At 47.5% G+C, this 16,787-nt stretch overlaps 2 protein-coding genes across 3 annotated transcripts in view; one reads left to right on the forward strand and one right to left on the reverse strand.

Annotated features, from left to right (window-relative positions):
- The first annotated feature begins 8,989 nt into the window (after window positions 1-8,989).
- Window positions 8,990-14,570, forward strand: FUZ (fuzzy planar cell polarity protein). 2 transcript variants are annotated; one of them, XR_002784661.2, is made up of 11 exons: window positions 8,990-9,721; window positions 9,982-10,103; window positions 10,385-10,469; window positions 10,723-10,791; window positions 11,008-11,112; window positions 12,104-12,301; window positions 12,481-12,576; window positions 12,923-13,029; window positions 13,109-13,173; window positions 13,249-13,874; window positions 14,240-14,347. XR_002784661.2 is itself a non-coding variant. In XM_010586490.3 (11 exons), exons 1-11 carry the CDS (start codon window positions 9,611-9,613, stop codon window positions 14,470-14,472), a joined length of 1,266 nt encoding a protein of 421 aa, XP_010584792.3. In that variant the 5' UTR covers window positions 9,096-9,610; the 3' UTR covers window positions 14,473-14,570. The 2 variants fall into 2 exon arrangements, 1 of the variants encoding a protein (XP_010584792.3); XM_010586490.3 differs by having other exon boundaries at window positions 9,096-9,721; window positions 13,249-13,323; window positions 14,240-14,570.
- AP2A1 (adaptor related protein complex 2 subunit alpha 1) overlaps window positions 14,500-16,787 on the reverse strand; it is a 38,409-nt gene continuing 36,121 nt past the window's right edge. The window contains exons 19-23 of the mRNA XM_064293950.1: window positions 16,065-16,188; window positions 15,860-15,976; window positions 15,698-15,767; window positions 15,357-15,491; window positions 14,500-14,950 (exon numbers count right to left, since the gene is read on the reverse strand). Coding sequence (XP_064150020.1) covers window positions 14,873-14,950; window positions 15,357-15,491; window positions 15,698-15,767; window positions 15,860-15,976; window positions 16,065-16,188 — 524 coding nt within the window. The 3' untranslated portion in view covers window positions 14,500-14,872. The remainder of the gene's footprint in view (window positions 14,951-15,356; window positions 15,492-15,697; window positions 15,768-15,859; window positions 15,977-16,064; window positions 16,189-16,787) is intronic.

A 16,787-nucleotide genomic window follows, 5' to 3' on the forward strand; every position in this document is an offset into this window, starting at 1 on the left:
CTGCCTCTGCTACATTTCTACAGCTACTCAGTGGTGTGGTGGACACTATGTAATCACTTCCCATTGTGTGATCTAATGTTAGCAGCCAATCAGTTGGAAGAGGAATTTCCTTGGGGGGGTGTATCCTGCATCCAGTATATAAATGGATGTTCTGGATAAGCTTGCTATCTCTCCACTGAGAACTAATTAACCAGTAAGCATGGTAGCACTGGCTTATAGTAACCAAGGTACGCATGGGCTTCCTTACTAATCTGTAGTGCACAATTTCACTGGTTTCCCAGGTGCGCTACAGATTGGTAAGTAAGCACAATTAAGCCCATGCATAACTTGCTTATTGGGTAATCTGTCCTGTTTGACCCTGGAATGTTTTTGGTGCCTCACCTCCAGTTCTTGGGTTGTAAGCCAGCAGAGGCCTCCAACCTGTCACCTGCCCTGCAGGTTTTGGGTTCATCAGCCCCTGCAACCACGTGCATCAGCCTGTTGTCTTACCCTTGGATTTGGGACTTGTCAGCCACTACAATTGCTGAGCCATTTCCTCACAATTGCGTGAGCAATTTCCTTGAAGTAAATCTCTTTCTCTCTTTCTATATATATATATATATATATATATATATGTATATATATATACACATTTGTTGTTGTTAGGAGCCATCAAGTCGGTTCTGATTCATAGCAACCCTTATGTACAAGAGAACGAAACACTGGCTGGTTCTGCACCATCCTCACAATTGTTGTTACATTTGAGCCCATTGTTGCATCCACTGTGTCAATCCATCTTGAATGTCTTCTCTTTCACTGTCCCTCTACTTTACCAAGCATGACGTCCTTTTACAGAGACTGGTCCCTCCTGATAACATGTTCAAAGTATCTGAGGTATAGTCTAGCCATCTTTCCTTCTAAGGAGCATGCTGGCTGTACATCTTCCGAGACAAATTCTTTCTTTTGGCTCTATATGGTATGTTCAATATTCTTCACCAACACTGTAACTCAAAGGTGTCAATTCCTGTTCAGTCTTCCTTATTCATTGCCCAGCTTTCGCATGCATATGAAGCAACTGAAAACACCATGGCTTGGGTCAGGCACATCTTAGTTTTCAACGTGACATCTTTGCAAATATGTGTATATGAGGAACCCTGGTGGTGCAGTGGTTAAAGCATTTGGCTGCTAACCAAAAGGTCAGTGGTTCAAACTCACCAGCCACTCTTTGGGAGAAAGATGTGACAGTCTGCTTCTGTAAAGATTTACAGCCTTGGAAACCCTATGGAGCAGTTCTACTCTGTCGTATAGGATTGCTGTGAGTCAGAATTGACACGATGGCAGTGGTTATTTTAACATGTGTATGCATATTAAAAGAGAGAAATACATATATATGCTTGGTAAAGTACAGGGTCAACAAAAGAGAGGAAGACCCTCAAAGAGATAGATTGACACAGTGGCTGCAACAATGGGCTCAAGCATAACAATTGTGGGCATGGTGCAGGACCAGGCAGTGTTTCATTCTGTTGTACATAGGGTCGCTATGAGTGAGAACCGGCTTGACAGCACCTAACAACAACATACATATGTACATGTGTAATTATGTGTATACATGTATACACATATACACATACACGTACATATGCATATGCATGTACATATGCATATATATGTATATATACATATGTGTGTGTATGTATATACATATGCTTCACTGGTTTGCTCCTCTAAAGAACTCAGACTAAGCCAGGAGGACTACACAAGAGAGTGAATGCCAGGAGGTGAAGATAACTGGGAGTCATTTTAGAAACAGTCTACCACAGACACAAAGATCAATCAGCAAGAAGAAAATAAAAAGAATAGATGGATTTGGAGAAAAATGCAATTTATTGTTGAAACTACAAAAGAAAATCTCAATGAGTAATTTAAACAGATTAAGCCAGCTGAAGACAGAATTAGTGAACTGATAAGAAATTACTCAGAATGCAATATTAGGAAATGAACAATATATATATTTTTAATTTAAAAAAGGATATGGGGTATAGAAAAAAAGGTCTCACATCTTTCTAATCAGAGTCCCAAAGGGAGGACACAGTATTTTAAGAGTGAATATCTGTATATGTTCTAGAACTAATGAAAACCATGAAGCATTGGATCCTGGAGGAACAAAGTATAAAAGCAGGAGAAATAAAAATAATTGCTCACCCAGACAGAAAGAATCGATCTCCACAAATAAATTATATTCAGAATGGCAGTATGCTTTTCGACAGCAAAAAATGGAAAGTAGAAGATGGTGGAATAATACCTTCAGAGTGTTGAGAAAAATGACAATCATCTCAGGATTGTACAAGATTTAAGATGAGGTAAAAACTCTCCAGGTAATAAAAACTGATTAACTCCAAGAGACTTGTGTTAAAGGAACTTTTAAGGGATATACATCAAGAAGTAGGAAAATTATTCTGGAATGATGGCCTGAGGTGCATAAAAGAGGAAGATGGGAAATATTAATCATAAACACATATGAAATTATAAATAAATATTGTCTGCATAAATCCTGATCCATGTACCAACAGCATTCTTCAACTAGATGGAAAAACTAATCATTAGCTTTATATGGGAAGGAAAGAGGCCCCAGATAAGTAAAGCATTATTAAAGAAGAAGCAAAGGAGAAGGCCTCAAGCTACCTGACCTCAGAGCGCACTATATAGCTACGGTAGTCTGAATAGCCTGGTACTACTAGTACAACATCAGACACATTGATCAATAGAACGGAATTGAGAACCCAGATGTAAATCCATCTACCTATGGCCACCTGAACTTTGACAAAAGCCCAAAGTCCATTAAATGGGGGAAAAAAAACGGCCTTTTAAACAACGGTACTGGCAAAACTGGATGTCCGTATGTAAAAAATGAAACAGAACGCGTACCTCACACCATACACAAAAACTAATTCAAAATGGATCAAAGACCTAAATATAAAACCCCAAACCATAAAGATCATGGAATTAAAAATAGAGTCAACACTTATCTAGATAACTGGAATCCTCTAAAAATTAAACATGCTCATCAAAAGGCTTCAACAAAAGAGTAAAAAGAGAACCTACAGACTGGGAAAAAAATTTTTTGGCTACAACATATCCGACAAAGGTCTAATCTCTAAAATTTATAGAAAAATCCAACACCCCAAGAACAAAAAGACAAAGAATACAGTTAAAAAATGGGCAAAGGATATGAACAGACACTTCACCAAACAAGACATTCAGGCAGCTGACAGACACATGAGGAAATCCTCGCGATCACCAGCCATTGGAGAAATGCAAATCAGAACTACAATGAGATACCATCTCACCCTGACATTACTGGCAATAATAATAAAAGAAAGTAACAGATATTGGAAAGGCTACGGGGAGACTGGAACTCTTAAGTACTGCCAGTGGTAATGCAAAGTAGTACAACCATTTTGGAAAATGATATGGTACTTCCTTAAAAAGCTAGAAATAGAAATACCATAAGATCCAGCAATCCGGCTCCTAGGAATATATCCTAGAGAGATAAGAGCCATCACACAAATAGACATATGCACACCCATGTTCATTGCAGTATTATTCACAATAACAAAAAGAGGGGAACAACCTAAGTGCCCATCAACAGATGAATGAATAAACAAACTATGCTACGTACACACAATGGACTACTATGTAATGACAAAGAACAATGATGAATCTGTGAAACCTTTCACAGCATGGATGAATCTATTGGGCATTATGCTAAATGAAATAAGTCAATCACAAAAGGACAAATATTGTATGAGACCACTATTACAAAAACTCAAGAAAAGGTTTATTCACAGAAAGAAACAATCTTCGATGGTTACGAGGGAGGAGAATGGTGGCGAGGGAAAAACATTAGATGGCAGACAAGTGCTAACTTTGGTGAAGTGGAAGACAGTACACAATACTGGGGAAGTCAGCACAACTTGACCAGGGCAAAGTCATAGAAGCTTCTTAGATACAACCAAACTCCCTGAAGGACCTAGTTACTTGGCTGATGGCTGGGGTCCATGGTCTCAGGGGACATCTAGCTCAATAGTTAATAAAGAAGATGTTCTACATTTGATTGTGATGAGTAGCATCTGGGTTCTTAAAATCCTGCGAGCGGCCATCTAAGATACATTGACTTGTCCGATCCTGGCTAGAGCAAAGGAGAATGAAGAAAACCAAAGATACAGGAGAAAGATTAGTCCAAAGGACTAACAGACCACAATCTCTGCCAGACTCAGCCCAGAACACCAGATGGTACCCCGCTACCACCTACTTCTCTGACAGAGATCACTGTAGAGGGTCCCAGACAGAGTGAGAGAAAAATGTCGAACAGAATTCAAATTCACACACACACACACACACACACACACACACACACACACAAATCCAGACTTGCTGATCTGACAGAGACTGGAGAAACCCCAAGAGTATGGCCCCCAGATACCCTTTTAACTCAGTACTGGAGTCTCTCCCGAGGTTCACCCTTCAACCAAAGATTAGACAGGTAGTACAGTGGTTAAGAGGTGGCTGCTAACTAAAAAGGTAGGCAGCTGGAATCCACCACCCACTCCTTGGAAACCCTATGGGGCAGTTCTACTCTGTCCTTGGAGTCACTATGAATCGGAATCAACTTGACAGCAATGGGTTTGGTTTTTTGCTTTACAGGGCAAACAATAACACATGTGAGGAACATGCTTCATAGTTCAATCCTATATACGAGACTAAATGGACACACCAGCCTAAAAGCAAAGAAGAGAAGGCAGGAAATGATAGGAAAACTGGATGAATGGAAACATGGAACTCCAGGGTGGAGAAGGGGACAGTGTTGACACATTTGGATGTTGGCAACCAATGTCACAAAACAATTTGTATGTTAATCGTTTGATGAGAAACTAATGTGCTCTGGAAAATTTCACCTGAAGCACAGTAAAAACATTTACATATATATTGCCTGCATGAAATAAATATTGAATGGGGGAATAAGAAAGTCAGAACTAAAATACTGGGAAAACACTAGGTAGTTTAGTCTGGAGGGCATTTGTTATGGGTTGAACTGTGTTCCCTGAAAATGTGTATCAATTTGGCTCAGCCATGATGCTCAGTATTGTGCGTGGGCAACCATTTTGTCATCTGATATGGTTGTCCTGTGTTGTAAATCCTATCCCTGTGATGTTAATCCGGCAGGATTAGAAACAGTTATGTTAATGAGAGAGGACTCAATCTATAAGATTAGGTTGTATCTTGAGTCAATCTCTTTTGAGATATAAAAGAGAGAAGTGAGGAGAGTGACGGGGGACCTCATACCACCAAGAAAGCAATGCCGGGAGCATGTCCTGCATTTCATTTTCGTATTTCTACATGTTTTGCATTTTTCCTTTGGATGCGAGTTTCCTGTGCTGAGAAGCTCGTCGAGCAGGGGAAGGTGGATGACAAGGACCTTCCCCTAGAAGCAACAGAGAGAAAAAATCTCCCCCTAGAGCTGGCACCCTGAATTTGAACTTCTAGCCTCCTAGACTGTGAGAGAATAAACGTGTGATATTTCTGTTAAAGGAGCACTAGATAACTAAGACAGGATTTAACAAAATTAAATTATTATATGCTTTGTATTGTTTCAGAGAGGTTTTAGGATCTTGTTTAAATTTAGATTTTTTAAATGCGCATGATAAAATTTCAAGGATAACCATTAAAAAAGGAGAAATAGCATGTAAAAATTCCAAACCAAAAAGGAGGGAAAAAATGGTTAAAGAAAACACACACACACACACAAATCAATCCAGAAAAAGAAAGACAAGGAGCACTAAGAAAGTAGCACAACAAGAAATACAAAAGTACGATGGTAGAAAAAAGTCTAAATGTATTAATAAAAAAAGTCACAATAAATACAAATAGATTAAAGCGAAATTTGATAGAACTGCAAGAAGATGCTGATATTTTGTTATTCTATTCATCTGCTTCTTCCTTTTAGGGGGTTGAAGTCATTTAATGTGCACATTTAACATCTTGAATTTTTCTTACCATCCATTAAAAATCCAATCCAGAATGCAGACAAAACACATTTTAAAAAGAAATACATGCTTTTTTAAAAATTTTATTTCTTTTGTTGCTATTGTTGAGACACACACCAATTCAACAGTTTCTATATGTACCATTTAGTGACACTGATTGCATTCTTGAGTTGTGCAACCATTCTCACCCTCCTTTTCTGAGTTGTTCCTTTCCCATTCACATAAATTCTTTGCCCCCTAAGCACCTTGATCCCATATGGATGGTTCTTAAAAGAGCATAATGCTCAAGGCAGACATCCTTTACTAGCTAAGCTAAATTATTGTTTGCTTTTAAGAAAACTTCAGGGGATATTTTTGGTTTAAGGTTTAAAAATTATCTTAGAGCAATAGTTCCAGGGGTTCATCTAACCTTCATGGCTCCATGAAGTCTGAAGTCCATGAGAATTTGAAATTCTGTTCTGCATTTTCCCTTTTGATCAGGATTTTTCTATAGAACCTTTGATCAAAATGTTCGGTAATGATAGCTGGCCATCATCCAGGTCTTCTGGTCTCATGGCACAGGAGGCAGTTCTTCAAGGAGGCAACTAGCCACACGTTCCACATCCTCATTTTATTCTTGAATCTCCTTCTTCCTCTGTTGCTCCAGGCAAATAGAGACCAATTGTTATGCCTTGAATGGCTGCTGACAAGCTTTTAAGATCCCAGGCAGTTGGCAACTAACTAGGAGGTAGAAGGAAGCACTAAACATGTTATTAGGCCACTTAACTGGGATGTCCAATGAAACCATGACCGTAAACCTCCAAACCAAGAAACTAAATCCCATGAGGTTTTTGGTTGTACATAGGCAGCCTTGGTAGCTGCTTTTTTTTTTTTTTTTTTTTTGTCACTGTGTTACCGAGGGCTCCTTCCTCTGTTGAACCCAATCAGACTCATGCGGCCCAATAAGACTACCGAGGCAGCCTAGAGTCACTATTGAGGCAGCCTAGAGTCACAGGAACAAATTTATTTTGCCAGCAGCCAGCAAAAGGAGACAGTAAGGGTTAGAAACTTCAGAGAGGCTGTCTCTAATTTGCCAACAAGCCAAGTATTTAAGGGTTTCAACAAGAAGCGAAGGAGGGGTTCTGATGTTTATTCATGAAGTTGGGGGGGGGGGATGGTCAGAGATTCCTGAGAAGGGGTTGGGTTATGGAAATAAAGGTGCCCTCCCAGGATTTCTTCAAGATGGAAGTCCTTCTATTCCCCTTGACATAACTCATTATGGGATGTGACACAGGCGCACTGGGTCCCTCTGTCACATCACCCCTTTCTGCGGACACGGGAAGGACAAACGGTGGTCACTTTTACTTCCTTTGCACACACTCTGTATCAGTGGAGTCTTGCGAAAACTACATTAACAGTTTATTTGCAACATTTCAGTTTGTACCACCCCTCAGCCGGTACCTCTTGCTCACAGGGACCTATGTGTTCTGTTCTGATCTCCAAGGGGTGGGCCAGGTTGTTTACTCCACCCACTGCCCTGCTTGTCCCCCCACCCCCATGTGCAGAAAGCGTGTCTCAATTGTTGTAAATATATCCATCACACAACTTTTGCCAATTCAACATTTTACAGGTACAACTTATTGACTGTAATTACAATAATCAGCTGTGCAACCCTAACCTTAATCAATGCAGTATTTCCATCACCATTAACCCCCCACCCTCAAGCCCCTGGGAACCACTAATAAACTTTGTTCTCTATACATTTGCCTTCTCTTGTCTTTTTATATAAGTGAGAGCACACAGTATTTGTCCTTCGTGATTTGCTTATTTCACTCAGCTTAATGTCTTCCAGCTCCATCCATATCGTAGCATGTATCAAGACTTCGTTTCTCTCACTGGGTGATACAAGAAGTACATGTATTTAATATTACTGTGTATTTCATGATATGGTTGGATGAGTGAAAGCAACTGTTCTCACAAAAAAGAAAATATCTTGCTGATTAAGTTGATTACCATGAAGATTTACTAAACACTCAAAGAAACTAATATATGTTAATACAGGATTGGATAAATCAATTTTGCTACACTCATAAAATAGATTCTAAGAAGCCATAAAAAAGATGAAGTAGATTTATACTGTTTGATGAAAGTAAGTTTACTTTGCATGTGAAAGGTGGACAATAAATAAAGAAGATCAAAGAATTGGTACAACTGAATTAGGGTGTTGGGAAAGAATACTGACTATACCATGGATTGCCAGAAGAACGAACAAGCCTGTCTTGGAAGAAGTACAGAGTGCTCCTTGGAAGCGAGGATGGAGAGATTTCCTCTCACATATTTTGGACACCTTATCAGGAGGGACCAGTCCCTGCGGAAGGACATCGTGCTTAGCAAAGAACAGGTTCAACAAAAAAGAGGAAGACCCTCAATGAAATGGATCCACACAGTAGCTGCAACAATGGGCTCAAACACAGCAACAATTTTGAGGATGGTGCAGGACCAGGCAGTGTTTCATTCCGTTGTTCATTCGGTTGCTTTGAGTTGGAAGCTACGGGGTGGCACATAACAACAGTAAATAAGTTTACAAACACTTATTCAATGATCATATTTGCGAAAATATGTAGGAATATTTTGCGTTGAACTGTTAACTTTTTATTTTAAGGAAAGCATTTGTTGTGGTGTATTTTTGCATTCTACACGATACCTTAAACCAAAAGCAAACCCTTTGCCGTCTAGTGATTCCGGCACATAAGGACCCTATGAAACACTACATGTGTAGATTTATTACTATGATAATGTATTATTCTTATGATTCTGGAAGGTAAAGATAGTATTTTCACTTTTTCTGATAACAAAAACAACCGTCTTCTTAGGTGGTTACTAGGCAACGCTCGCTAGATCAAACCACCACGGAGGGTGAGGGGGGATTTGTTTTCCCAGATTGTAGAAGGACTATTGCCCCGAAGGAAAGGTGCTCCCGCTTCGGCGTACGGCCATCTTTGATTAGGGCACACCTGTTTACAGCTTTAGAAATGAAATTGGGCTAAATCGTGGTTGCTAGGCAACGTATTTTACTGTCGCCATCTTTGAAAGGGGTATTGTATTGGCCGCCGTAAAATGAAAAAGGCACACGGAATGTGGTTGCTAGGCAACGCCTTGCCACTGTCGCCATCTTTGAGCCGGGAACAGCTGTTTACTAATTTAGAATAAAAATCATTATAGCCTACATGACGGTTGCTACTCAACGCCTTGGGACTGTCTTTGCTTCGAACTGGGCTCTCCGTTTTCTTTGCTAAATAAATAGAGTCAGACCACTTCAGGGAGAGATTACGAAACTTTGCGAGCGCAATTAGCGGCCTTCTTTGTTAGGGGCATCATGACTTCCGGCTGGGGCGGAAAGGAACTTAACGGGGTTTGGGGGAGGTGGTGGAATAGTGGTTGAGGATCTGCTTGAGTTGGATGAGGAAGGCCGAGATTTAGTCCTTTTCCTACTAGCTCTCCATCTTGCCTTCTGGCGGCTTGGAACGGCCGGCCGACTTAATGTGACTACCGACAGGCTCCACGGCGTGCCCTGACCGTTCCCTCGTAGAGGACTGGGGGGGTTCCAAATGGGGGAGGAGGGGACGGGAGGCACCGTGCATCTATTATGCCTCGCGTCCTCTAGCGGGGTCCCCCTGTTCTGCAGGAGCAGCCGCGGCGGCGTCCCCACCCGCCAGCAGGTGGGGCCCTGACCGCCGGATTGTCCGATGTGGAAGGGGGTTTTAGTTGCTTGGACTCTGGTCCCGCAGAGAGTAGGGACTGGGGAAGTCAGTGTTAAGAAGGGGGGGGGGGGGTGCAATGAACCAATAATTCTTATTCTTCTAAGAGGAAGGGACAGAGGATTCAGAAACAGGAGGGGACAGGGGGCCTAGACTGGTGGAATTCTGAGGATGAGGGATCTGAAAGCTCCTGTGTAACACCCCAACTTCTCTCTCCTCAGCTCCCGTTCTCTGTCATCGGCTCCCTCAATGGAGTCCACATGTTCGGACAGAATCTGGAGGTGCAGCTGAGCTCTGCAAGGACTGAGGACACGACCGTGGTGTGGAAAAGCTTCCATGACAGGTCCCCAGCAGGAGCTTGGGGCAGGGGACAGGGCTCGGGGTGACAAACCCTCTTGAAGATGACACCTGAGGGCATTCAGGCTTCCTAAGACCAGCTGTTTTATTTGGCAGTGGAGTTTTTAGCAAGCTGATGACCCCTTCTGAACCCTGATTTCTTCCTCTGTGAGAGGCAGGGTGGGTTGGGGGAGGATGAAGCTAGCATTGCTGAATCAACTCCACCATATTCATCGCCCAGTGTCCCAGATCAGTACTGATTCTTCTTCCCACCTTCCTTTTTCACAGCATCACCCTCATTGTTCTGTCATCTGAGGAGAGCAGCTCAGAACTGCAGTTGGAGAGACTACTCGAGATGGTGTTTGGGGCTATGGTGAGACTCTCCAGCCCTTTTTCCCCCAAACCCAGGAATCTGAGCTCACTCACAGCATCCTGCTCCTCCAGGACCCAGGAATCTGGGCCCCCAGTTTTCCTCAGACCCAGGAGTTCGTGCCCCCAGATCCTCCTCCCTCAGATCTAGAAGTCCCAGCCCCCTCCTCCCTCAGGCCCAGTAGTCCAGGCCCCTAGTCCCTTCTTTCTCAGAAACAGTTATGCAGAGCCCCTACCCTCCTATATCGTCCTTCTAGGTTCTTCTTGTGGGACTTGAAGAACTGACCGACATCCGCAACATAGAGAGACTAAAGAAGGAGTTGAGGGTAAGACTGCAAGATACGAGTAAGAGGGGAAGTTAGTACACCTGGGCACTGCCATCCAGGAACTGTAGTTCCCAGCAGCCCCTGGGGCAGCCTGACCCCATGGGGTCTTGGGGCTCCCTGGTTATCTAGCCCAGTAGGGCTAGTTTTCTCAAGAAAGAGAGGCAGCAGATCTGAGGCCCACTGGGGTCCCAGGTGCCTGCCTTCTCTCTCTGCTAGGCCAGTTACCGCATCATTGACAGCTTCCTGGCGGACTCTGAGCTCATTGGGGACCTGACCCAGTGTGTGGACTGCGTGGTCTCTCCGGAGGGGTCCCTCCTGCAGGTATTGGGGATGCCCTGGGATCTCTTAAACCCATCCTTACAGCCCCTTCGTCAGTTCTCATCTTTCCTCTGGGCCACTGCCCAGACTCTTCTCATTCTCTCAGCTTCTAGTCTGTTTCCTCCAGTTTGACCCCACTTGTCCCCAGGGGGGTCTTTCTACACCCAGAGCTAACCCTGCCTCTCCCCTGCTCACAGCCTGTCAGTAGCTTCAACATCCCAGAACAAGGTTCCAGTCCCTCAGCCTGGAGTTTGAGGACCTGTGGAATCATGCTGGTCAACTCCTCACTCTAAACCAAAACCCCATGCTGTGGAGTCCATTTTGCCTCAAAGGGACCCTATATATAGGACAGGGTAGAACAACCCCATAGGGTTTCCAAGGCTGTAATCTTTAGGGAAGCAGACTGCCAAATCTTTCTCCTGCTAAGCAGCTGGTGGGCTCAAACCACAGACTTTTCTATTAGCAGCTGAGTGCTTAACCACTGCACCATCAGGCCTTCTGCTCACCCTTACCTCTGATAAACCCGCAACCCACCCTCACCCAGTTACCCCTCAGTTTCCCCAAATCTCAACCATCTCCCAGCTTCTGAGCCTTTGCACATGCTGCCCCTTCTGCCTGCTGAATGTCTATCTACCCTTAAGTCCTGCTCCTGTTGATTTGCCCGGCATGGCCACCTCCCTGCAGTGTGACTTGCCACACGTGACCTCTCTGCGTTGATAGTTCTGACTTGGCAAGTAGCAGTACTCACAAAGCTGCTGCTGCTATAATTGTTAGCCTCGTGTGCAGGTAACGCTGGGTCGCAGGCTTCTGTTTAACAGCACAGTGTGAGTGGGGATTGTACATGTATGTGACATGTGATGGAATTCAGGCCCAGAGAGGGTGACACCCATGGCCAGGGCCCCTTAGCCTCAGCAGGTTCAGAACCGTATGGTGGGTGTCTTCCCACGGCTCACCCACCCGGCTGACTCCCAGCCTGCCTCCCTTCCTTCCGCAGGAAGCCCTCTCCGGGTTCGCCGAGGCCACCAGCACAGCCTTCGTCAGCCTGGTGGTGTCGGGCCGGGTGGTGGCAGCCACAGAGGGCTGGTGGAGGCTGGGGATGCCCGAGGCCGTGTTGCTCCCCTGGCTGCTGGGATCTCTGCCGCCGCAGACCGCTCGTGACTACCCGGTGTACCTGCCCCACGGGAGCCCCACGGTGAGTGCCCAGACAGGGCAGGGGCAGGGTGGTTAGGTGAGTCCTGGACAAGTCAAAGAATGATCGAACCTAGAGGACGTGGTCGGTAGGACCTGGGGCCTGGATGAACCGGCGTCTTGGTGGCTCGGGCCGGGTGCAAGGCGGAGCTCTGGCCAGCTCCAGCCTGTCCCATGCTTCAGGTCCCGCACAGGCTCCTGACCCTGACGCTGCTGCCGGGCCTGGAGCTGTGTCTGCTCTGCGGGCCGCGACCGCCCCTCAGCCAGCTGGATCCACAGGTGAAATCCACCCCACGTCCCGCTGTTTTCCTTTTCACCACCCACCCAGATGTGGGCCTTTCTCTCACCAAGTGGCCTCGGGTCCCCTTCTGCCAGCCCCTTTTCTTTGCCACACTTACTTCCCTTAGCCCCGCCCCTTCTCGTACCTTCTCCAATCACCTTTCTCCCGACGCAGTGTTTTCCCCTACCACGCCCCTCTTGGCTCTGACTCCACCCCTTCCCAGCCTTGTGCTTGGTGGGCCCGCCCCTTCGACTTGACCACGCCCCCTCATTGGCGCTTAGCTTCCCACCTTACCCACGGCCCCACCCCTCTGGATGACCACGCCCCCGACCACGCTCCCTGCAGGTCCTGGAGCGTTGGTGGCAGCCGCTGCTTGAGCCGCTTAGGGCCTGCGTGCCACTGGGACACCGTGCGCTGCCTGCAGGCTTCTCCCTGCACACGGACATCCTCGGGTAGGGCCCTGACAGAGCGGGGTGTTGGGCTGGGAGTCCTCATTCCTCATCTGTGGCCATAACACCCTTTTTCCTACAGGCTGCTGCTTCTCCACCTGGAACTGAGACGTTGCCTGTTCACGGTGGAGCTCTCAGGGGACAAAGGTGACTGAGGACAAGGCTTGGAAGGGGGTATCCTGGGCAGGGTCTCATGGTCACCCTGTCTCTTTCCCCCTCCAGAGCCTCCCCTGGATCAACGGCGGCGCCTCCTCCGCTCCTTCTACACCCTGGTCACTTCTATGCACTTCCCACCAGGTCAGCCGTGGGCAGTGTCCAATCTCACAGGCAGGAGCCCTGAGCCCCAGGTCGCACAGTGGGGCAGTGAGGGCTGGGTTAGAGAATCTGGTTGGAGAAACCAGTACGTACTGGGAGTAGCATTCCTGGAGTCCTCAGTGTTGACTGAGCCTGCAGGTTTCAAAACCTGCTGGATAACCCTAACAGTTACCAGTGAAGCCTCATCTGCTAGTCACTGACCCAAGTGCTCTCGTAGGTAATGACTCATTTTCTCCCCACATTCCAGATGAAGAAACTGAGGCTCGGCTAGTAAGGAGCAGAACCACGATTCAAATAAAGGTGGTCTGGCTCCCAAGACTGCATTAAACCACTCCACTCTATGGCTTAAAGCACAAGCTTTGCCTATGGTTTTCAGGGGGAGAGTGACATGGAGCCCAAGTTAGGAAGAGTTGTAGAATCCCTGAGACCTCAGTTCTTCTTGTTAATCTCATGGTAACTGGGCCCAGGAAGACAAGCAAGGACCTAAATGATGCTATAACCCCAGGGAAGACACCGATGAATAGGGCAAAATGGTAAGAGAGGTCCACCTCGGAGGGCAGACAGCTGCTTCTTACTAGCTGTGTGACTCTACCTCTCCCCACCTGTTTTCTATCTGTCAAGTGGGGCAGGTCCTCAGCAGGGTACGACCTCATGTCACAGCACAGTGCCTAGCACTCAGTAAGCATCACGCACACATTTGCTGTTTTCATGACTAAGCAGATTGCTTGGGGCTGCACAGAGGACCCCCGGGAAATGGTGGGACTGAGGCTGGGTGACTTAAGCTGCTCCATACCTCAGAGGTGGAGACTTAGGCCCAGGGCAGGCGTGGCTTTCTCAGGTTGACATCCTGGTTGTCCAGGCCCTGCTGGTCACTTCCACCCTCCCTGTCCTTCCCCAGAGCCAGGGCCGCCGGAGGAGAAGGCAGAGGACTTAGTCCAGCGGACCCAGCTACCTCGAGCCTGCTACCTGGTGTCGGGGCCTGAGGAGCCAGACACAGGGTGGCGGCTGGTAGCCCTGCAATCAGGGCCATGGCGGCTGCTGTTATTGCTGTCCCCTCAGAGTCCCATTCACGGGCTGCGGAGCCTGGCCACCCACACTCTGCACGCCCTCTCCCCGCTCTTTGGACCCTAGGCATGGGTGAGGGAAGGAGACACTGGCCACTAGCGTCTCTGTTTATTCGCTCACAATAATACACAGCCCCTGGGTGGGGAGGGGGCGGGAGGGGCTACAACAAGGTGGGGTGGGGTGGGGTGGGAGGGGAGGAGGCGCCCACTCCCCAGCCCCTCTCCCCTCTGTGCTTGCGGGGGGGGAAGGGAGGGAGGGGGCTCCCCCTTACCCCCCAGAATGTAAACAGCAGCAGATGAACAAAAATAAAAATACAAAAGGCCGGAGGAAGGTCCCAGGCATCCACCCTCCCCTGGGGTCTTCCCTGTCACCAGTGGAGGTCCCCTCACTGCCCTACCCACCAAAGCGGCCTCAGTCCTAGGGGCTGCCAGGTGCCAGCCCCATCCCCAGGGGCAGACTCCAGGGCTCAGAACTGCAGGGCCAACAGCTCACAGAGGTGACGGGAGACAGGCTCCTTGCTGGTGCGCAGGGTCAGCCGATACATCTGGGTTGGGGCATGGGGAGGAGGCGGGATGGGCAGGCCAGTTAGAGGGGGTAGAGAGCCCAGGGGCAGGGTGAGCAGGGATACAGACAAGAGAAAAAGGAGATAGAGGAGGAAGGAAAGGAGGACAAACGGGTTAAAAGGTGACATGGGACAAGAGGAAGGAATAAAATAGAAGATAGGAAGGAGATGAATGACAGAAGACAGAAGAAACAGAAAGAAGAGGAAGAGCCAAGGTGGAGATAGAAGGGGGACAGCAGATGGAGGAAAAGACGTAGAGGGTGGACAAGAAGGGGGTCAGAGGGCAAACAGGCAGGCGGGCTGAGTGGGCAGGCCACAGAACGTACACAAGACTGGGAGGATGATGCTGAGTCTCAGACTACTTCCTGGAGCCCAGGACACCACTCACCTGAGCCTGGGCGTTGGGCTCCAGCCGGAGCAGACAGCCCACCTGCAGGGCTTTTGTCTGGATGATGCCAGCCCCTACGAAGTTCTCAGGGTTGGGGTCTACGTTGTCCAGGAGGGCCGAGCCAAACCCCAGGAGCTGGAGAGGGGTGGGGACCCATCAGAACCAGATCTCGGATAAACTCCCAGACACTAGTGCCAGTTTCCGAAAGCCCTCAGGGGTGGGAATTGGCCCGGTTTTACAGAAGAGAAAACATAGGCTCCGAGAAGTTAGCCACTGTGCCCCAGAAATCCCCCAGTTTGGGAGAGGTAAGGCTGAGATGTCAGGCCTGGGCCACTTCTCACCTTGGCCTTGGTAACCTCAGCGTCCATAGGGTGGTTGGCTTTGAAGATTTTCTGCGCCTCCTGCTGGGGGCTGCAGGTGGGAACGGTTCAAGTTAATGTCCTGGAGCTCCAGGCCACGCCCGCCCCGGGAGAGCCAGCGTGGGCTCCACCCGCCGCTCTCACAGGCTCAGCTGTTTCCAGCGTTGGAAGAAATCCTGGGCCGCCATCTCTGTCGGCTGGAAGAACTTGTTGATGGTAACCGGGAGCTTCAGGGTGAGAGACTGGGGGACACCACCGTACCTGGGGAGTAGACACAGGCGAAGACTCCGTCAGGCCACGCCCCTCACAAGGAAGTCCCGCCCTCTCGGAAATGCCCTACCTCACTCACCGGAAGCGCACAGACAGCAGTGGGGGCGTCAGGAAGTCCCCCAGACACTCGATGTTGAGCACCTGCTGCACCTGCGCCCCGCCGTCCACCTGAGCTGCCACACGCTTGGTCTGCACGGCCAGCTGTGCGCGCCAGTGGTCAAGGAAGCCAGAAACAGCGGGGTGGACCTCTAGGAGGTCTTGACATCGGAACTCCTGATGGTTCCCTCAAATGTCCTCGCAGGCCTTTAAGCAGCTGGGCGCAGAGCCTCATCCTCTGAGTCCCAAAGCCCCTCCTATGTGAAACCTCTGACCCTGCCCCAGATGCCTCTTCTGGCCTTCCACTATAGTCTCAGCTCCCTCCACTGCTGCACAGGTCATGTTGTACAGGGCCGGAATAACACTGACTCTAGAAGTTGGTTTGGATGTGAATCCCAGCTCTTATAATCACCCAGCCTGTCTTAACCTCATCTGTAAAATGGACACAGTAATACCATCAATATTGTCCTTGGGATTCAATGACAATAATCCATGTAAAATTGTTCGTGTGCTTGACACATGGTAAGTATACAAAGGTGGTATTATTACCATCTGTGTTCGTATCTGCCTCCCTCAACAACAGCAAGGGCTAGGTCTTGCACCTCTCTTCTCCCAACCCCCGCACAGAGCTAAGCCTACAGGAGACCCCTGGAGATGTCAAATGAATGAAAGAGTAAACAGCTGAAAACGTCCTCAAAGTTTCAGC

This window comes from Loxodonta africana, chromosome 11, assembly GCF_030014295.1.
Source record: "Loxodonta africana isolate mLoxAfr1 chromosome 11, mLoxAfr1.hap2, whole genome shotgun sequence".
Classification (NCBI taxonomy): Eukaryota; Metazoa; Chordata; class Mammalia; order Proboscidea; family Elephantidae; genus Loxodonta; species Loxodonta africana.

Bases quoted from the DNA above. Each gene is read 5' to 3' on its own strand.
- FUZ (XM_010586490.3), top strand. From the start codon at position 9,611: ATGGGGGAGGAGGGGACGGGAGGCACCGTGCATCTATTATGCCTCGCG. The intron at 10,470-10,722 runs GTGAGACTCTCC...TCGTCCTTCTAG, and splicing joins AGATGGTGTTTGGGGCTATG to GTTCTTCTTGTGGGACTTGA. The intron at 10,792-11,007 runs GTAAGACTGCAA...TCTCTCTGCTAG, and splicing joins GACTAAAGAAGGAGTTGAGG to GCCAGTTACCGCATCATTGA.